Here is an 18,699-nt window from a genome sequence, read left to right on the forward strand (position 1 = left end):
TTGCGTGAACAACCCTTGTCCTTGGCCAAAACTCGACACTCCCAATCTGAGAGACCCTTGTGTAAGTCAGAAGCAACCTCAGGCTCACTTGGACTACTGGCACTAGTCCCTTGCAAACTGTAGGTAAAAACGCTTGCAGGATCCAAAGATTCACTGGCCATCGCGTCCAACATGGGATCAATGAAAGCCAAGTGGTCCATTGTCTCCTGTGAGTTGTAGTCGTGCCTTTCCCAAAGTTTCAGTCTGCTACATCACTCCCCCAGACCCTGTGAAGTTCCCAATGGATTTCTTACCATTGCCAAGGGTTGTTGGTTGCCAGTCTGGTAACTAACCCCACACTCAGTACTGCAAGTGCAGGGCCCATTGTGCAGCCTTCATCTGGCATCTGCAACCCAATCCCAGCTGATATTTTGCATCCCTTTGTCAGCACTGTTGTGTAAGTGGTAAAACCAGCACCACCGCAAGTCCGAGTCCTGGCCAGCACCAAGGACAGCCAGGACAACTCTTCACCTGGACGTCACAGGCCAAGTAGAAGCTAACTGAGTGTAGTGACCTAGTCATAGGGGCTGCACAACCTTAACCACTTCCCCCCCCCAAGGGTTCCACATAACTGGTTCATTAAGTACTGTTTTGCTACCAGTAGTATTTTCTCCAAAGACTTCAATGCAGTGTTTAAATGCCATTTTTGCTGTGATTTAAATTTGCTTCTAAAATCCATAACTCTAGTTATACTTATGCAGATCTGTTTCCTTTGGTGTTTAAATTAGGATAAAAATAAGCTCTATTTTTATTAATTAGTGTTGGATATCTTTTGAGTCGTGTCAATTACTTATCATCCATGTTGAGGCTTTGAAATGCTTAACACGTTCCTCTAAGTAAATCCTGACTGCTCTTTCCACACTACCAGGGCTGGGCTAAAAATTTACTAGTGTGAATCCAAGGACCATCTTTGGGGTATTATGAAAGTATTGAATGGTGGGGACTAAACCCCACACCACATAATATTCCACTTTCCTATGCTAAAGAATCCTGTACTAGTAGCCTCGATTTTCTTTTTTTCTGGGGCCAATGACACAGGCGACTTCCGAGAAGTAGGAGGTGGTAGACTCAATGTGCATCTTGTAGCAGTCACTGTATGCCGTAGTGTCTCCATCTGACTCTAAGGGCCTCATCTACAAGGAAACGACTAAGTGCAGTGCTGCAAGCAAATTTGCTGCGCCAAGCTGCGTCATTTCGAAAACACAGGGATGCACTGTATTTACCAGAATATGAAGCATCCGTGTGTTTTCCCCTGCACCAGCGCTAAATCAGTTGCCTGGCACCAACGCAGCCACCCTTGTGCCATGGTGTGAGGATGCCTGCATTGCGGGGGTGATTGTTCATGTGCAGGAAGGGACACCTTCCTGCACAAAAACAATCATTAATTGTGATTTGCTCCTTCTATTAGTGCTGCAGAATAAATCAATGCTGTTGTGTGGCTGTGAGCCTATGGCAGTCAGTGGGTGGATGGATTGAGGCAGAATGTAAAGAAAATTTAAATAAAAAAGTAAAATTTAAAATTTAAAAATAAAATACAAAAATTAAAACACAATTTGTTTTTGTTTTTTATTAAAATAAATTAAAATTGAAAAATGAAAATGAAAATGAATTGCTAATGGTTGTACTATGGGAGTATCAGAAACCTACTGGGAAGCAAGGAGGTGTAGATGAAAAATGCAAAAAAATGCATGTACTATAAAGCATTGCTCATTATAATCATATTCATAATACACATATACTGCAATGATCCTCAAGCATATTATTAAACTGTTACCACATGAAAGCCTATGCAAAAAGACACTGGATGTCTGTACAGAATGGCTGCCTGCCACATAGTCAAAAAACAACAGAAAGTGTGATAAACACGAAAATTAACTGAGCTATAAACACACATACTCCTACGGTATCAAATATTACCCCACATATACACTTTTTTTGCAGAAAAAAACATGAACTACAAACATTAGCTAACATATTCAATTTAATCCAATGCCATTCCTGCCCTAAATTATGTTTTAAAAAGCATATACCACAGAAGCATTTCTTTCAGACACTGATGATTAGTACTGGGCCTACTGGCTGAATGGCCCGTTGGCAGTCTAGGCCACATAGCAAAATAAATGAACATTGCAAATGTAACAAACATGGAGAAATGGTACTGAACTGTGCACTTTTACAAAAGGTGAAAAATGAAATGCAAAAAAATAACTAGACCCCTACTGAAACTCCAGGCCACCCACCACAATGAAATGTAAAAATCAAATGAAAGTACATTCAAACACACAACACACATATCAAACACACAACACTCTTATAGAATATTTTTTGAATTTCTGTGATATCACAAAAACAAAGTCCTTAAATCCAAAGGCATATATTCAGCAGAAAAAGAGAGTGATCACCCAACCTCGAAATCCAAGTGAAAAGTGACCAGAAGAAGGACAAAGCAGTGGGAGCAGCATGCTGGACGGGGACAGGAAGTTGGAGTCCCAGGGGCACTGCCTTCCTATAGGAAAAAAAAGTTTTTAAAAAAGGCTTCTCACCATACGGTCGCTCTTGAGTGGCACTATAATGGTGCCGTCATGGCCGGAAAAATTGTACGTGCTCACAAGCGACCTGAGACTATCATGGCGCTCGCAAGCGATAAAAACAATACTTGCATGCGCTAATTGAAAAAATAGCAGAATGCATGGTGAAATTTGGGAATGCCATGTTATGCTGCACAGTGCCCGAGTTCAGCCAGCGGAGTGAATTTTACTGCCCAGGGCTAATAGTAATCCTAAGTCAATGGTTTTTGTTGCTAGAGGGTAGGCTCCCTGAAGGACCTGGGGAAAGTTAGGCTTGCCTGGCCCATCACAAAATATCTGCCACATCACACAACTATTTGGACATTTAGGGCCTGATTACGAGTAGTATATAATGGAACTTGTAATATGGCTAATGGGATATCCATCACATTTGTGATGGAGTAATCCCATCTGTCAAACTCATAATGGATTTTAACCCATTTACTCAAAAATGGTTCTGTATACTTCAGTCTTCGCACTATTTTTGAAAAAAAAACTTTGGGGAGGGGGTCAAGAAATACCCTGAGCCCTGCAAAAAAAGTTGGTCTTGCTTGCTTGGTTTATTCCAATTCTCATATTTGAGGAAAGTTCACGAGCTGATACAACATAAAATAATAACTAACAAGAGCCTGATTTAAAGTTGGGTAGAAAATACTGTAATTTCTCCAGGAAGTGGCAAAGCATTGGAAAATTCACTAGTCTGTTTTCATTTACCACAAGGAGACACAAATAAAAAAATTCCTCTGGTGCATTCCTACAGAATTTGCATTTGCTCCAAAAATCTAAGAGTTTTCCAAAAATATCTGCCCTTCTGCCAGAAGCTAGCAAGTGTTAACCTTGGTAGGTCTCTGATGTTTTCCATATTCATAAGCAGGATAATACCGGACCAAGCCTTTTTCCTAACCAGATCACACCCATTGCCTGCGCCCCTTGTGGACCAGGACACACCCCTTTACTATTAACCAAATGTCTTTGGACATTAAACCACTCCTATGCTCCAAATCGACTATTCCATTTCTGGTTCACTGAAAAAGTCTAATTGGACACCATATAATTGTTGTAAGGTGTGTTTTTGATGTATGCTTAAACTTTATATTTAATAACTTATGGTGATTTTGTGGAAGGACATGGGGGTTATATTGTACAGAATTGAAGAGCTACAGAGCTAAAGTGATATGTGGAACACAGGTGTAGTGAGCCACCCGGGCTGTTATGTGCAGCTGGGTTACCCAGATGTAGCTTATATACACCCTCTGGCCATACATGGCCAGAGTTTATAAATAAATGGGTTGTAGATCACTCAGGGTCTTTACTAGGCCTGGGCAGAGTTCGGCTATGCAGAACTCTGTGAAGTAACCAAGAAACTCTGTGGTGCTACCCGGAGTTACGAAAGTGGCAGAGCATGTTGTCGCACTGTTTATGCTGATTTTTAGCGCTGGGAGTTTGTCCTGCACTGTAAAATCAGCACGAATGGCACCATGAGCACTGCAAGAGGGTGCTGCTTCTTTTCTGCCGCTCAAGTAGATTTTCTCCTCGAGCAGCAGCTTCCTCAATGTGAACAGAAGGTTTCTCAACACAAGCGACCATCCATGACCCCCCGTGTTGAGAAATTTCACCAGTAGGTGCTCTGGAGTAGGATTTTCCTCACTCACAGTCGCCAACTTAATGTTGGCGAGGGCTAACAAGGAAAAAACTCTGCTTCACTACATGGAATTTTTCACAACTCCGCACTCTAAGCAGAGGGCAGAGTGGGAAAAACTCTGCAAACTCCGCCAGTGGAGCAGAGTTCACCACCACCTAGTTCCATGGAAATCGCAATGCATCAAACAGACCCTGTCGCCCACCATGGGATCAGAGGTCCACAGCTTCCATGGAATGGCCACATACTGCGGCTGATTCATCTCCTATCTAGCAATGATTGCTGAACCCCTGCAGGCCCTCACAAAAGCAGACACAGCTTCGAAGTGGGAACAACCTGAAGAACAAGCATTCTAACAATCCACCCTATTAATTAAAGCAACAATGGCATATTTTGACCACACACGACAGATGGAACAGCTAGATAGTAGATGCTAGCCCATTTGGGGTTGGTGCTGTACTTACACAAAAAGTAGAACGCAGCAAATGTGCACCATTGGCATTCACCAGCCACGCTCACCCTGACAGAGACAAGATATGCCCAAATAGAGAGAGAGGCTCTAGCCACTAAATGGGCTTGTACTCATTTCACCTGTATCTCTGCTGGAGATCTTTCACAGTTGTGCTGAACCATCAGTCTCTCATACTGCTGTTCAGGGGCACAGCCCCTTATCCACCACCCTGGATATAGCACTGGGTCATCTAGCTCTAGCACTAAAACTTCAAAATTGTACACCGGCATGGGGCCAAGAACCTCGCAGACTTTCTGTCACGCCATCCCGCCAAAGAGGCCGAAGAAACGAAGGAGAAAGCCAAAGCATCTAATTACTATATCCATCTTGAGACACAAGGCACGTGTCTAAGGGTGATGAGTCTGAACGAGATCTTAGAGGCCACCAAGAATGATGCCCAGCTCATGAATGATGCTCAGCAAGGGTTGTGGAGTAGCTTCCTTGGAGACACCCACCATTGGCAAGGCATAGAAGGAGATAGAATCTCACACAGATATGGAGAATCTGTCATGAACCCAGAGCCACTCCAGACGGCCTGATATTATGAGGTCACCAGCTAGTAATCCCCACAAGCCTGCAGCACCATGTGGCATCCCTCACCTATGGAAGGTACCAAGGTACAGCCACAGTGAAATCACATCTGAGGGCAAAAGTGTGGGTCCCGAACATTGAAGCGATTGTCAACGACCTTGTATAAAGATGTCCTGCCTGCCAACTCACAAGTGCTCAAGAGGCATCTTCACATATAAATCACGGAAGAGCCAGGTACCACCCCTTGGTCCAAAGTGGGCATGGACTTTGGAAGTTTTGCTGAAGGGAGGATAACATGGTCCTCGTAGATGGATACTCCAAATATCCCATAGTCGATGTTCTGGATTCAACAGCATTCGCCAACGTGGCTCCTGCCTTGGACAAGGTATTCACACTGTTTGGGCTGCCCAATGAGCTAAGAACAGATAACAGGCCTCCTTTCCAAGGTACAGTGATTAAGGAATTCCTTGAACACCTAGGGCTCCAACACCACTGCATCACCCCTCAATGGCCATAAGCACATAGGGATGCAGAGCGCTTCATGCGTACCCTCAATAAAGCCCTGGGATTGTGGTCCTGGAAAAGACTGACCCAGAATTCAGTCTCTATCGAATCTGGAAAGAGTACCAAGGGACACCACAATGCACCATGCAACAAGCCCCATGGACATCAATGATAAGAGGGAACAGGAGGGAAGCAATTCCAGCTCATCCCGAGTGGAACCCACACAGATGTGACCCACAGGAGTCGCAACACAGACGCCAAAGAAACAACGCATGTGCAAGTGGAAGAGACATGCCGTCGCCCGAGACATTGTGTGCGGTGGAGATGTAATATTGAAAGACAGAAGACTGGGATGGAAATTCCAGACACTCTTTGAGCCTGGAGTCTGGAGGGTAGTCATAGTTGATCGGACGATGGTGATGGCTTGTAAGGTCCAGGAAACCATCATGAGAAATGTATCCTGGTTCCGTAAAGTGATGACTTCCAGTACCCCAGCACTGCAAGAGATTGAACAAGACGCAACAATGGATAGTTTCCTCACAGAAAGGGTGGAATACTACTGGACCCCCGGAGAAGACACCCCACCACAGAGTTGAGAAGAGGCCCGTCAGGAGGAAGCACATGGAGAGTGGAGAGCTGGTGCTCAGACCACCCCCGCTATGGTCTGAGACCTAATCCACAGCCAAGCCAGCAACTCAGAAACTATGGCCCTCATTATGACCCTGGTGGACGGGGGAGAAGTGGCGGTAAAACCTCCAACAGGCTGGCAGAAAAGAAAATGGAATTATGACCATGGCAGTTACCGCCATGGTCATCCGCCACTTCTCCACTCTGACCGCCAGGGCGGTGACGACCGCTGGGCTTGAGACTTCGGTCTCCAGCCCGGCAGCCGTCACCAGACCACTGGTGGTATCACAACCCTGCATGCCGCCATGGATTTCATGGGGTTTGGAACCGCCATGAAATCCATGGCGGCAGGCACTATCAGTGCCAGGGAATTCCTTCCCTGGCACTGATAGGGGTCTACTCCACCCCCCTCCCCCACCCCTGAGTCCTCTACACCCCCCCCACCCCCCTGCCACACCCCAAAGGTGGCAGTACCCCCCTCCCCACCCCTACCCCCAACATGCACAGACATCCCCCTCCCCACTCCCACCCCCAACATGCACAGACACACACCCCAACATGCACACATACACTGCAACAACTCATACCCGCACACATACAACAGACATGCACACAGACCAACCCGCACACATTTCCCATACACACAACACACCCCTGCATGCATACATGCACTCACGCACCCCCTCTACATACTCACACTCACACCCCCATGCACACACACAACACACAACACCCCCCACTCCCCTCCCCTAACGGACGATCAACTTACCTTGTCCTATGATCCTCTGGGAGGCGATGGGATCCATGGGGGCTGCTCTGCCACCAGCTCCCCGTCACCAGAACACCGCCACACCGAATCATGGAACGTGATTCGGTGGGCAGTGTTCTGATGACGGGTGGTGGAGGTGGAGCAACTTCCACTTCCCTGCCGACCGCCAGTATGGCTGCTGGCGGCTCTCCATCCGAAAAAGGACAGAGGGCTGCCAGCAGTAATAATACGCTGCGCGGCAAACCGCCTGCACTGGCGGTCTTCAGCACGGCGGTTCCTCAGCGGTCTTAGAAAAAGACCGCCAAGGTCATAATGAGGCCCTATGTGAGCATGATCCAAGTTTAAAGTTTGGTACCGAGTAGGGGAGGGATGTAGTGAACCACTCGGGCTGTTATGGACAGCCGGGTGACCCGGATGTAACTTACACGTGCCCTCCGGCTAGATGTGGCCAGAGGTTATAAATAATAAATAAGCCCATACCATACCACATGGTCATTATTGCCGGTAATATATGCATGCATTCTAGGCCGCACTTAAGGAATGAGCCGGTATCCTGGGCAATACTACAACAGGGAAGAAATATCAGGGGCTTGGGGTTAAAAATTGCACCAACGGCTGATGTGCACCATATCTGATGTAGTGTTTCTGTTTTTTTTTCCCTTGCAGCTGCTGTCGCTCCCAAAGAAGAGATGATGTCTCGGTTCCTGCGGCCCTGGCTGGGTATGTTCAAGTGCAGCCCATGTGCCCAATACACCAATGCTTGTTCTCTTACCTATCAAGATCAAAGGTCAGGACCAGTGGAGTAACGCAAACGATAGGCTCCTGCCGCAGTCTGTAATGATGGGGCCTTTAGTCTCGTATTTCTCATAGACCATAGAAAGAATGGGGCGCCTTAGAAAGTTGAGGGCCCTCCTGCCCAGCAAGCCTACAGAAAGGAGCAGGTTGCGGTGGTAGCAGGGGGTGGGGCGGCAAGCGCGGGGGTAATTAATAAAAAATAAATAAAAAACGTACCTGAATCGCCGCAGCCGCCTCCTTAACCACAGCGCTTCTCCTCTCCTGCAGGCAGGCTGCAGGCACAGGCTCCCAGCCTGCCCTACAGCCAGTCCTGATGCTGCTCAGAGCAGCGTCAGGATTGGCTGGGAGCGCCCAGCCAGGGCGATCCCAGGCAGACTGGGAGCCTGTGCAGGCTCTCCCGTTGCTGGGCTGGAGAGACCTTACTGCGCATGTGTTTTTAGCCGGCCCGAGACAGCTAGCCAAACATACATGCTCAGTGAGGGGGAGTGCTGTGCACTCACCCTCAGTGCTCGTAATCCTGTGGCCCCGCCCCTTCTTCTAAAAACGATAATAATAGTAGTTTATTATCGTTTTTAGCTAAAGGTTTGCAGCAGCTGCTGCTGGCCGGTGGAGGGGGGCGTGGGGCAACGCTCCTCCGTCCTTATGGACGAGCCACCCCTGGCTACAGGGGCCTGCATTACACCACTGGTCAGGACAGGGCAGCCCCATTTGTACTTCCGGTCCTTACTGTATGGGAGGAGCATCTGGGAATTGACTCTCTCACTTTGAGCCTATTACATTAGGCTCCTTTCAAAATGAACAATGTAGAGAGCCACACTTTCATTTTCAGGAAGGGCTACCAGAGTCCGGGATTCCTTACCTTTGGCTTAGGCACCACTTCCTGAACGTCAGTCTTTATAGTTGAACTGAAATCCCTCTTATTTGAGAGACTCTTCAGTTATTTTCTCGTCTCCCACAACACTTTGCGGCTTGACCTTCCACACAGACCTGCCCAATGGATCACTCCTCTACCTCAACACTATGTGACACTCCCCTAGCCTTGAACCTGTCCCTTTAGTGCACTGTATGTTTAAGATAGGTGTAGTATTTGAATACATACCAACATTTTAGAAGAAGAAAGTGGGAGATTAAAAAAATAATCAGAGGAATGTATTTCTTGCATTTGCTTCTATTGAAGGAAAAGCCATTTCATGTGAGCGACGGCCAAAATAAAGCCCTTTTTGCCATAACAAATCGGGAGTCTCTTCCTCCTGAATCGGGGCCATTGGTAAATGCATTTGATGCTTCTGTAATGATCTAGTTCTATTGTGAAGCGCTCTAACATCTCAGGGTAATTTAAGCGCTATATAAAACTGCATACATTTAGTTTCCTAGCCCCTAATTCTGAAGCCATTCGCCATTGACAGCACAAGGGCTGGAGTAGGATCGGCAAATGGAGGGCTGACTTTGTGCAGCACCCTCTCCGTCCAGTGCGCACTTCAGCCCTGTGGGGGTCGTGCAGGAGCAACTGCAATCCCCTTGAACAGAAGCTACTACCCTGTCTTTGAGGCATGACTTAAGTTTTTGTAGGGCTCAGAGTCAGCAAACTCTTGAGAATTTGGCGCCATCTACTGGTCTTATATTAGACTTATTATATGTTTCGTCATTGGTAGATCAGGTTTGCTTTAACATCTATAAGTACATTTTGGAGCAGCAGCTCAGAGCCCTAAAGGAGCAAGGCTAGGGTCATCTTCTCAGATTCAGGAACGTCAGTTGCTAACACCCGAGGCTGGTGCCAGTAACCTTCTAATGCTCTATTTTGCTACCTGCTAATCTTTATACTTTATACTTACCTTCACCCCAAAGCATCCTGGGGCCATAAATAGTAGCACTTTACAAAAATCCTAATTTAAAAAAATAACCCTAATCTTGATTATTAGCTTTGCCATGCAAGTAATACATTTAACTACATTAAATGTGAAATAAGATTAGTGTGATCTTTGATACGCAATTATGAATTTACTGCATTAGCTGCCTCATTTGGTACATAAACTCCAAAATTTGCAGATTTCACCAAAAATGTTGTTTCTGCCTCAAATGGATAACAATAATACTGAGAGAAAATGCCCCATAGTTTGCTTTATTGCCGCATAATTTAGATAACTGTGCTGCATAATTTGGTCCTCCATGCTGCATAATCCGAGAAGCCCTGATAATGCTAAAACTGTACAGAGTGGTTCGGGCTGCCATTATGATCATGAAATCCTTATTTCACAGATAACCACAAAATATTCCACTTATTTCATGGTATACATATATCTATGTATAGGGCATAAAATAATACTTCAATACCAGTGATGTAATGACACCCAGTGCAAACGTCAGCGACGTAAAAACTGGGATTCTTTGCTCCCCTCTCGGTATGTTGGCCTTATATTGTGGAAACGTTCTTTTCCAGTTGGCTTCTCCCATTCCGACTTTTGCATATTTACTTTTCCAGGTGATGGTTTGATTCTCAGTAAAGGGGTGAAATGGGTACGTCACCGCCGTCTGCTGACTCCGGCCTTTCACTTCGACATCTTGAAGCACTATGTGGAGATCTTCAATCAGAGCGCAGGCATCATGCATGTGAGTACACACACCAGTCTGACAAACATGATGCACATGAGGACACATTATCATTGAGGCATCTCACAATCTTCCATCTGTGTGGAGACATCGTGCATGTTAGTATACACCTGTCACCTTTCCATCAAAACACAGACGTCATGCACTTGAACACACTGCTGACAATTGGCTATTATGCTCAGTACACACCTCACACCGCAATCTCGGCTGTGAGTATATAGAACACTAATCATCTACCCCAGGTCACAGCCAGTGCTTTAAATGGGCCGGTACTGTCCGGTACTGAGTACCGGCACTTTTTTATTTTGAGAGGGAGAGTACCGGCACATCTCAAGAAAAACGTAATACTTTTAATTGGAGAGTACCGGCACTTCTCAGAAACCAGCAGGTACTCTGATAGAGAGTACCTGCACTTCTATTTTTCCATTTAAAGCACTGGTCACAGCACGTCTCATCTAACCCCACGCCAGCGTCGGACTCTGACCCAACATAATAAGCCTGGGCACCAAAATAAGAGTGGCCGCTCTTATTGAATTAGATAGCTAAAAGAATTGGCCTATGTATGCAAATTGGGACAGTTTTGAACAAGCTATGTGTTTACTAGGTATGGAAAGGTTTGAACTTGCTGCAGGCAATGTTTGTTTTAATATCAGGAAAATCAACAGTTAAAAGTGGCCCATCAGACCATAAACTGACCCACAAACAGCCAAAAACCACACACTGACCTGTCAGACCAGCCTGTCGGGCACTGCTTGATTGCCCAACCTTTCCCCGCACCTCAGGGGCATAACGCAGGGCCTTGCACCCCCTGCAGCACAAGGGCCCCCCAACACTTCAGGTCGGCGTTCAACCTTTTAGGAGCCCCCAGCTAGGCCCAATGCCGATGAATATCTGTGAGATATAGAAGACTTAGGGGCTTGTCATCGTATTCTGAAGCAGGGCCTATCCTTTTGCATTATGCCACTGCAGCACCCCTCAAATCATCAATAGACTGTTCCTACAGTGCACCCCCATCTATCAATCTATCACTAGTATGCAAGCAACCCTGACTTCAAAACCTCAGCTGGAACGCCAGTACTGAAAGGATACCAACCAGCCTTTCTTCATCCCATCTCACTACTGCTGATCTCCTGTTCCCTTTCCTTACTACTAACCACAGACGCTGTTTTTTAAACTATTCAAGCAGCCCCTTATCCACACCGCTTCATGCTTCCCTGCACCCATTATCCATTCTTGCTCACTGCTCTGCACACCGCTGACTACTTCTCTTCCAATGAGGACCCTCCTTGTGCTGCTTCTCTTCTTCCCATTCACAAACTCTCTTGGTGACGTCATCTCATTCTTTGGCTTGTAGTACAGTTCAATAATTTTATCTCATTCGTATTCGTCCAGGGTTTTATAAGTTGGTTCTTTTATATCGGGGGTCGTTAGTTGGGATTTATATATGGCACACTAAAAGCAATCACTTCAGATGCTTGTAAATTGCATACCTGACTGCCTAAGCACCCCCCATTAGATCCACAGATTCCTTTAATCTTAAAAACTCCTCACCACCCTAAACTCCATCTGTCCTGATTTAAAAAAACACTCACCGCCCCTCAATGCTTCACATCCCTGAGCCCTAAAAATACCTCAGCTCTTTTAGCTCAACTAATTCTCTTAACCATAAAATCCCTCACCAACCTAAGCTCGACCCATCACTGATTTCTAAAGCCTTTCATACCCCTAAACTCCACCCATTCCTGATCACTAAAAACCCATCACCACCCAAAAACTTCAACCATTCCTGACCCATGAAGCCCCTCACCACTAATAAACTTCACTCACTTCTGAGCCCATAACCCCTCAGCACCCTTAAACTCCACTCATCCCTGATTCCTAAACCTCCTTAGCACACCTAAACTCTATCCATCAGAACCCTAAAAACCCTAACCATCCATAAAGTCCAACCATCCCTGATCCCTAAACAACCCTCACCACTGCTAAGCTAGTCACTCAACCCTAAAATTGCTCACGACCCCTAAACTCGGCCACCCTAAATTCCATCCATCACTAATCCCTAAAACCCCTCACCACTAGATAACTCCATTAATCCATAAATGCTGAGGAAATGTAACCACTGTAAGCCCGCCCAACCCTGACCCCTAAAACCTCCCTCCCTAAACTCCATTCATACATAAACTATAAAGCACCCTCACCACTCCTAAATTTCAGCCATTACTGACCCCTACAAATCCCTCACTACCTCTAAACTCCACCCATCCCTGACTCCTAAAATCTCTAAACTCTACCCATCACTGATGGTATATATATAGTTAATGGAAAAAGAAAGTTAAAGTGACATTATGAACATATATTAATCGAAGAAACAAAGAATAAAGTGATGCTATATTTAGGTGTTGGATGTATGTGTGTTAAAATAACACAAAAACTAATTTTCAAAAACAAAAAAAACACTGAAATTCACTACTTATAACTTACTGAAGTAACTATAACGTATGCTTTGCCATCCACTGCTTATCATCTCACATATTACATCACTTAAAAAATGTTAAATGACATAATTGATGACATCACTGATAACACCATAGTCATATACAGATAGATAGATAGATAGAGAGTGTTACATTGTGAACACGTGTGGTGCATAGCATGGAAGTAGCATATGTCCTGGAGGCATGTGTGGTTGTGCATAGTAAAAGTTATATATTGTTTCATTTAAAAATCACTAAAATTTGGGGTGCAAGTATTACTCCATTTTAAACAAAGTAATGACTGAACTCACCTGATATGGGTTGCAAAGGTAATTTTCAGGGTAGTCTGTGACGTAAAGCCAAAGGCTGCTCCAAAAAATGTGTAAGAAAGACCAAAGCTTCTGTTGACAAAAGATTATCCACCTATGGATATCAGGGCACCGGCCATATTAACTAGTTGTAATACAGTACTATAACCAAATTCTATGTAAAAAGGACATTTTTTAAGGTCTATAATTTATTTCTAGAACGTCGCTAAAGCCTTAAAGATTGTTGAAAAATGTAGAATGTAGTGGTGTCAACTTAGAGGTGGTTTATTTCACACTGGCATTGTAAGCATGACCACAAGGCTGTATGTCATTGTACCAATCTCTGTAATGTATAGTGTATTTTAACTAACTACAGAATGTTGTCCATAGGGCATGTTAAAAGGTGTCTTTTCAGTGCCATAGGCATAACTGTCAACCTCTTGACTTAAAATTGCAGGTTATGTGAACTCTTTAAGAGGACAATTCCCTTAAGGTGAACAGAAAATCTGCCACACTTGTAGCATGTTGAATTACTTCAAGTCCACAAACCTTATAGGATGTGGTAACAATGTCTTGAAGATGTCATCAGTGATGTCATCAATGATGTCATTTAACATGTCATGTGGGGACACGTTTGATCTTGTGGGGCCATTTGGAGGGCTGACTCCCATACCCTTGTGGGACCGTCTGTCCCACGGTATGAGTGCCTGACACCAAAGCTGACACTTCCCTCCTGGTGGGACTACCTGTCCCAGAGTGCACTGCTGTTTTGCCTGCCATCTTCATTGACTGCACCTGTGAGAGGGAGGAGGTGCTTCATCATGTTAAAAGTGCTCTCTCCTTCCCGCAACACAGCACGAGTGTGAGCTGCGCCCGGGCCAGGGGCGGGACCATCCACATCCGTCGGAGCCCGGAGGAGGCTGGGCTGGGTCCCAGCCTTCGTTTGCCTAAGTAAGATATTCAGAGATGTATTCATATTTGGGCAAACAGATGATATAGTATCAATAAGAGTAGCTTGATTGTATAATTATGTTAAGTCCCACTAGGTGACCTTAAATTTCACTTGTGAAATAGCCAATAAGGGGAATAAATAAATAAAGAGAAGAGAGCCAGGAGCAAAGATAACAACAAGAGGGGTTGAATAGGTAGGAGCCAAAGATAATTAAAGAATTGAATTATGGAGAAACATCAAACAATTGAGCACTCTATGGGTAAGGGGAAGTTACCCAAAAAGACAAGGCATGCAGGGGATAACTGTACTATTTCAGAAATCGATGATTTGATAGAAGGGGTTGAATCCCTGTTGTGCAATAAGTCCAAACTACAGGAAGCACCCAAAAAAAAGATCACGTCCTTTTACACAAAAAGATAGGGACACATAAGACAAAAATCACTGAGGTGAGGGGTGGCGACGTTCGACCATCAACTAGCCAAAATCCTGATACTATTATAATGGGAAAAGGGAAAGTCAAATCTTCACAGGCCCCATGCCAGTCCCCACAGAAAAGTCGAAGTATTGAAGTGAAGGACGTATCCCAAGAGAGTGGCCTAATCAGTTCCAATAGGTATGCAGTTTTGGAGAAAGATGATCTAAACAATGCAGCTGGGAATAATGATATAGATAATTGTCTTCATTTTGACTCTGTAGCAACAATCGGCTAGAGAGGAAACAGTAGCACAAGATCAGGACAGCAGCTTGAAATATAAAAAGAGGGATAAACCAGATTTAGATGAGATCATTAGTAATCTAGCACAAGAGGTTAAGGAATTAAGGTGCCTGGTAGAAATCCTGGTAAAACATGCAAAGGATACAAAGGGAATGGTAAATAATGGAGAGCTAGACATAAAAAGAAACTCTCCTAGACCCTCGCATCCACTGGGTAGATTTCAAACTCCCTTACGATCCCTAGCACAGCATAATAAAAATCCAGAACAGTGTAATGTCACCTACCTGACACATGGACAGAGAGGATGGGACAACAAACGTAACAGCAGGGCATGGGAGTGTATTCGTTCCCAATAGGTGAATCACACAAGGAAGTATGTAGAATTTCTTGGAAGGGCCGTCTTGAGGCCCGGGCCCCTGAGATAGAAGTGAGGCAACTTGGCAAAATTACATGATCAACCTCTCAACTGGAGTGCAAACAGCTCCATAAATACACGACATCATGAGAGTAGGTTGAGGAACTCCAAGGAACATTTAACCAATGTGCCTAAATTGAATTACCCAGGAGGGAAGACGGGGACTCCCTAAAAAATAAGCTTACCCACTGGATTAGACATAAGCGACAATGCTTATCATTTATACTGCAATAACAGTGAAGGGTATGAGATTAATAGATGGCCTTATCGGCCATGGAGTTGATATCTGGAACCTCTTTAAAATCGGAAATGAGGTTTAGATTATTTAATCCCCTTTCCCCAGATTCCATAGCCTTGAGGGATAGCCAAAGAGGACTGGAACAGGAAGTAAGGTAAAAAAGAAATAGTATACTTGAGACCATAGACTGACTGATCCATCCTAGCCCATCAGGCCAGGACTTGACCCCATATGTAACAACAGATGAAACTCCAGGTGACAATAGCCAGCAGAATATGAGGCTTTGGAGGGATGTGGGGTCAATACCTGACCACAATTACCCTGTAGCATCTCAGGGATTGGGAACAAGATCTATGTGCTCAATAGTTAGGGATACTGTCTCCGTATTATCATGGAACGTGGTGGGCCTAAGTAGCAAGCTAACTGATCCAGATTGGTATGATTATGTTGACCAATTTCATCTGTGTCTCTTTCAGGAGACTTGGTTAGTGGAACCACCATACAAGTTGGGTTATAAAAGTTATCTTGTGTGTGCCATTCTGGCATCAATTGGGAGAGCATCTGGGGGACTGGTCTCATGGGTAAAAATGGCCCTAAATGTTGAGATAAACCTGCATAATATAGCCTCACCTGATATTTTGGGGGTGTCAATTAGTATAACAAAATCTTATACCATCTTTTTAATGTCTATGTAAGACCTATGAGAACAAACCAGGAGTTATGTGCAATAAGCATCTTACATGCTATGTTAGGAAACATCTCTGCAGGCAAACCAATAATAATAGGAGGTGATTTTAACTGTAATTATGAACGCATTGTCGGATTAGACCGTTTGTTAGAAGACAAAGATATAGCAAAAGGTGTTCCCCTTTTGACCACCGAAGAAACAGTTCCTTGCACGGCTGCGGCCGTGCAAATGATGAGTTTTACTGCACATGACAGGTTAAGGGCATGCAATGGCAGAATAGTACAAGAGGACTCTAACTTGGATACATTTCAAAGAGGTAGGGTACGCTCAAGACTTGATTATATTATACACAGCACAATCTCATTGGATAGGATAAAGACATTTAAAATTGACAACAGAAGAGAAAGTGATCACTTCCCGCTAAGCTAAGAATTGAAGGGACTGAACCTAAATTTGAGTTGCTCATGGAGGAATAGGACTGAAACAACACCCTCTGTCAGTAACAATCGCAGATCAGTAAAATGGCCCTCAGTATTGAGAAATTTGGAGCCTATGGCAAATATATATCCCCAATTTGCTAACTTGTGGAACCCATATGTTTATGGAAGGCCTAATGAAATACCAATACTTGCCATACATCAATCCTTGACTACATCGCTGAGGTTCCATTTTACTAAAATGATGCAACAAAAGTCATATCAAGGAGAAAGCGCCACTAGGAAATCTAACACCTGGTATACATCTGAATGCAAAGAAGGTAAAAATATATTATTCCAAGCCCTAAAATCGAAAAATCCGACAGGAATACAACAAGCAAGGGCTAGCTACAGGAAAATCTTGATCAAGGCAGAGAAAAGTTGGGAGGATCAAAATTGGGCTGACCTTCTTACTGCAGCTAAGCTGAAAGATACAGTAACTTTTTGGAGGATAGTTGCACATGGGAGTAAAGAGGGGATATCTAACACTGAGCATCAGATAGATCCCGCAACATGGGTCTGTCATTTTACTGATCTTCATTTGAATTCCATTAGCTATTTCTACCACCCTCCTCCTACCAGGGAGCAATTGATAGTAGTCCCAGTGGAGAATATCTGCTTTAGTCTAGATGAAACAGTGGCAGCCATACAAACTATGAAATCAGGCAAAGCCACAGGCCTGGCCAAGATCCCATGAGATTTATTTAAACATAATATTGACATTTGGGCCCCATATACAAACCTTAGAAGCAATGCAATAGCAAGAGGAGGCCCCATTCCTGAGACGTGGAAAGGAGCGGAAATTATTCCAATCTATAAAAAAGGATCCAGGCAAGAGCCCAGTAACTATAGGCCGATCAGCTTAATTGATGCATCACAAAAAATCTATGCCAAACAGATGCTACAAAAAATTGCTGATTGGATGGAGGAGGAAAATATTTTATCATCTGCCAGGCAGGTTTCAGGCCGTTAACTAGTGCAATCGATCAGGTCTTCAGGCTTTTATGGATTATGTGGAAATATTCTAAATTGCAAAAAAGCCATCTCTATATAGTATTTGTCGATCTACGCATTACCTTTGACCTGGTTGCGAGGGGTACCTATGGGCCTTGCTAAGGAAACTAGGTATTTCAGAACATCTCCTAGCTCAGATAATCAGGCTGAATGAAAATAACAACGCAAGGGTTAGAGGGGTTCCAAACGGAGAACTAACAGATCCTATTCACATAAATAGGGGAGTGAGACAGGGGTGCATACTTGCACCCACCCTATTCTCTCTATATATCAATGATGTAGTTAATCACCTAAAACAATGTGTACACGATTTCCCGGGATTAAGCGGGGATAATGTCCCTGTTCTTTTTGCAGACTATACTATCTTAATGTCTCAAACGCCTATGGGGCTACAGACCCTACTAGAGAAATGTAATGGGTTTGGTTTGGAAAAGGGGTTAGAAATCAATGTAAGCAAAACAAAATATTTAATTGTTAGAGCCCACAATCTTCTTATAAGGAATAATTCGATCCATGGGCAAACACTGGAACATGTAAAACATTTTAACTACCTAGGGATAATGTTGGATTCTAAATTATCATGGACTCCCCGTGTGGTTAAAGCTAAGACATCCATATAATTCCACAGCGATTAGTATCAAATACCAAAAATTGAGGGCAGCAGTAGTATCCCATGTGCTTGAGGTTTACAGATACAAAGCACAAGCTGCTGCTTTACACGGGGCAGAGTTATGGGGATCAGCAAATCTGAAACAACTCATGTTACAAGAAAACATCTTTATGAGAAGTATATTAGGGTTACCTGCCTCAACACTCCGGATCCCAATGTT

At 44.3% G+C, this 18,699-nt stretch overlaps 1 protein-coding gene across 4 annotated transcripts in view; it reads left to right on the top strand.

Annotated features, from left to right (window-relative positions):
• The window catches only part of LOC138292020 (ultra-long-chain fatty acid omega-hydroxylase-like), an 87,239-nt gene that overhangs the window by 35,245 nt on the left and 33,295 nt on the right, over positions 1–18,699 (top strand). For all 4 annotated transcript variants that reach the window (XM_069230334.1, XM_069230336.1, XM_069230335.1 and 1 more), the window contains exons 4-5: positions 7,854–7,907; positions 10,462–10,589. In XM_069230334.1, coding sequence (XP_069086435.1) covers positions 7,854–7,907; positions 10,462–10,589 — 182 coding nt within the window. The remainder of the gene's footprint in view (positions 1–7,853; positions 7,908–10,461; positions 10,590–18,699) is intronic.

Source organism: Pleurodeles waltl, chromosome 4_2, assembly GCF_031143425.1.
Source record: "Pleurodeles waltl isolate 20211129_DDA chromosome 4_2, aPleWal1.hap1.20221129, whole genome shotgun sequence".
Taxonomy (NCBI): Eukaryota; Metazoa; Chordata; class Amphibia; order Caudata; family Salamandridae; genus Pleurodeles; species Pleurodeles waltl.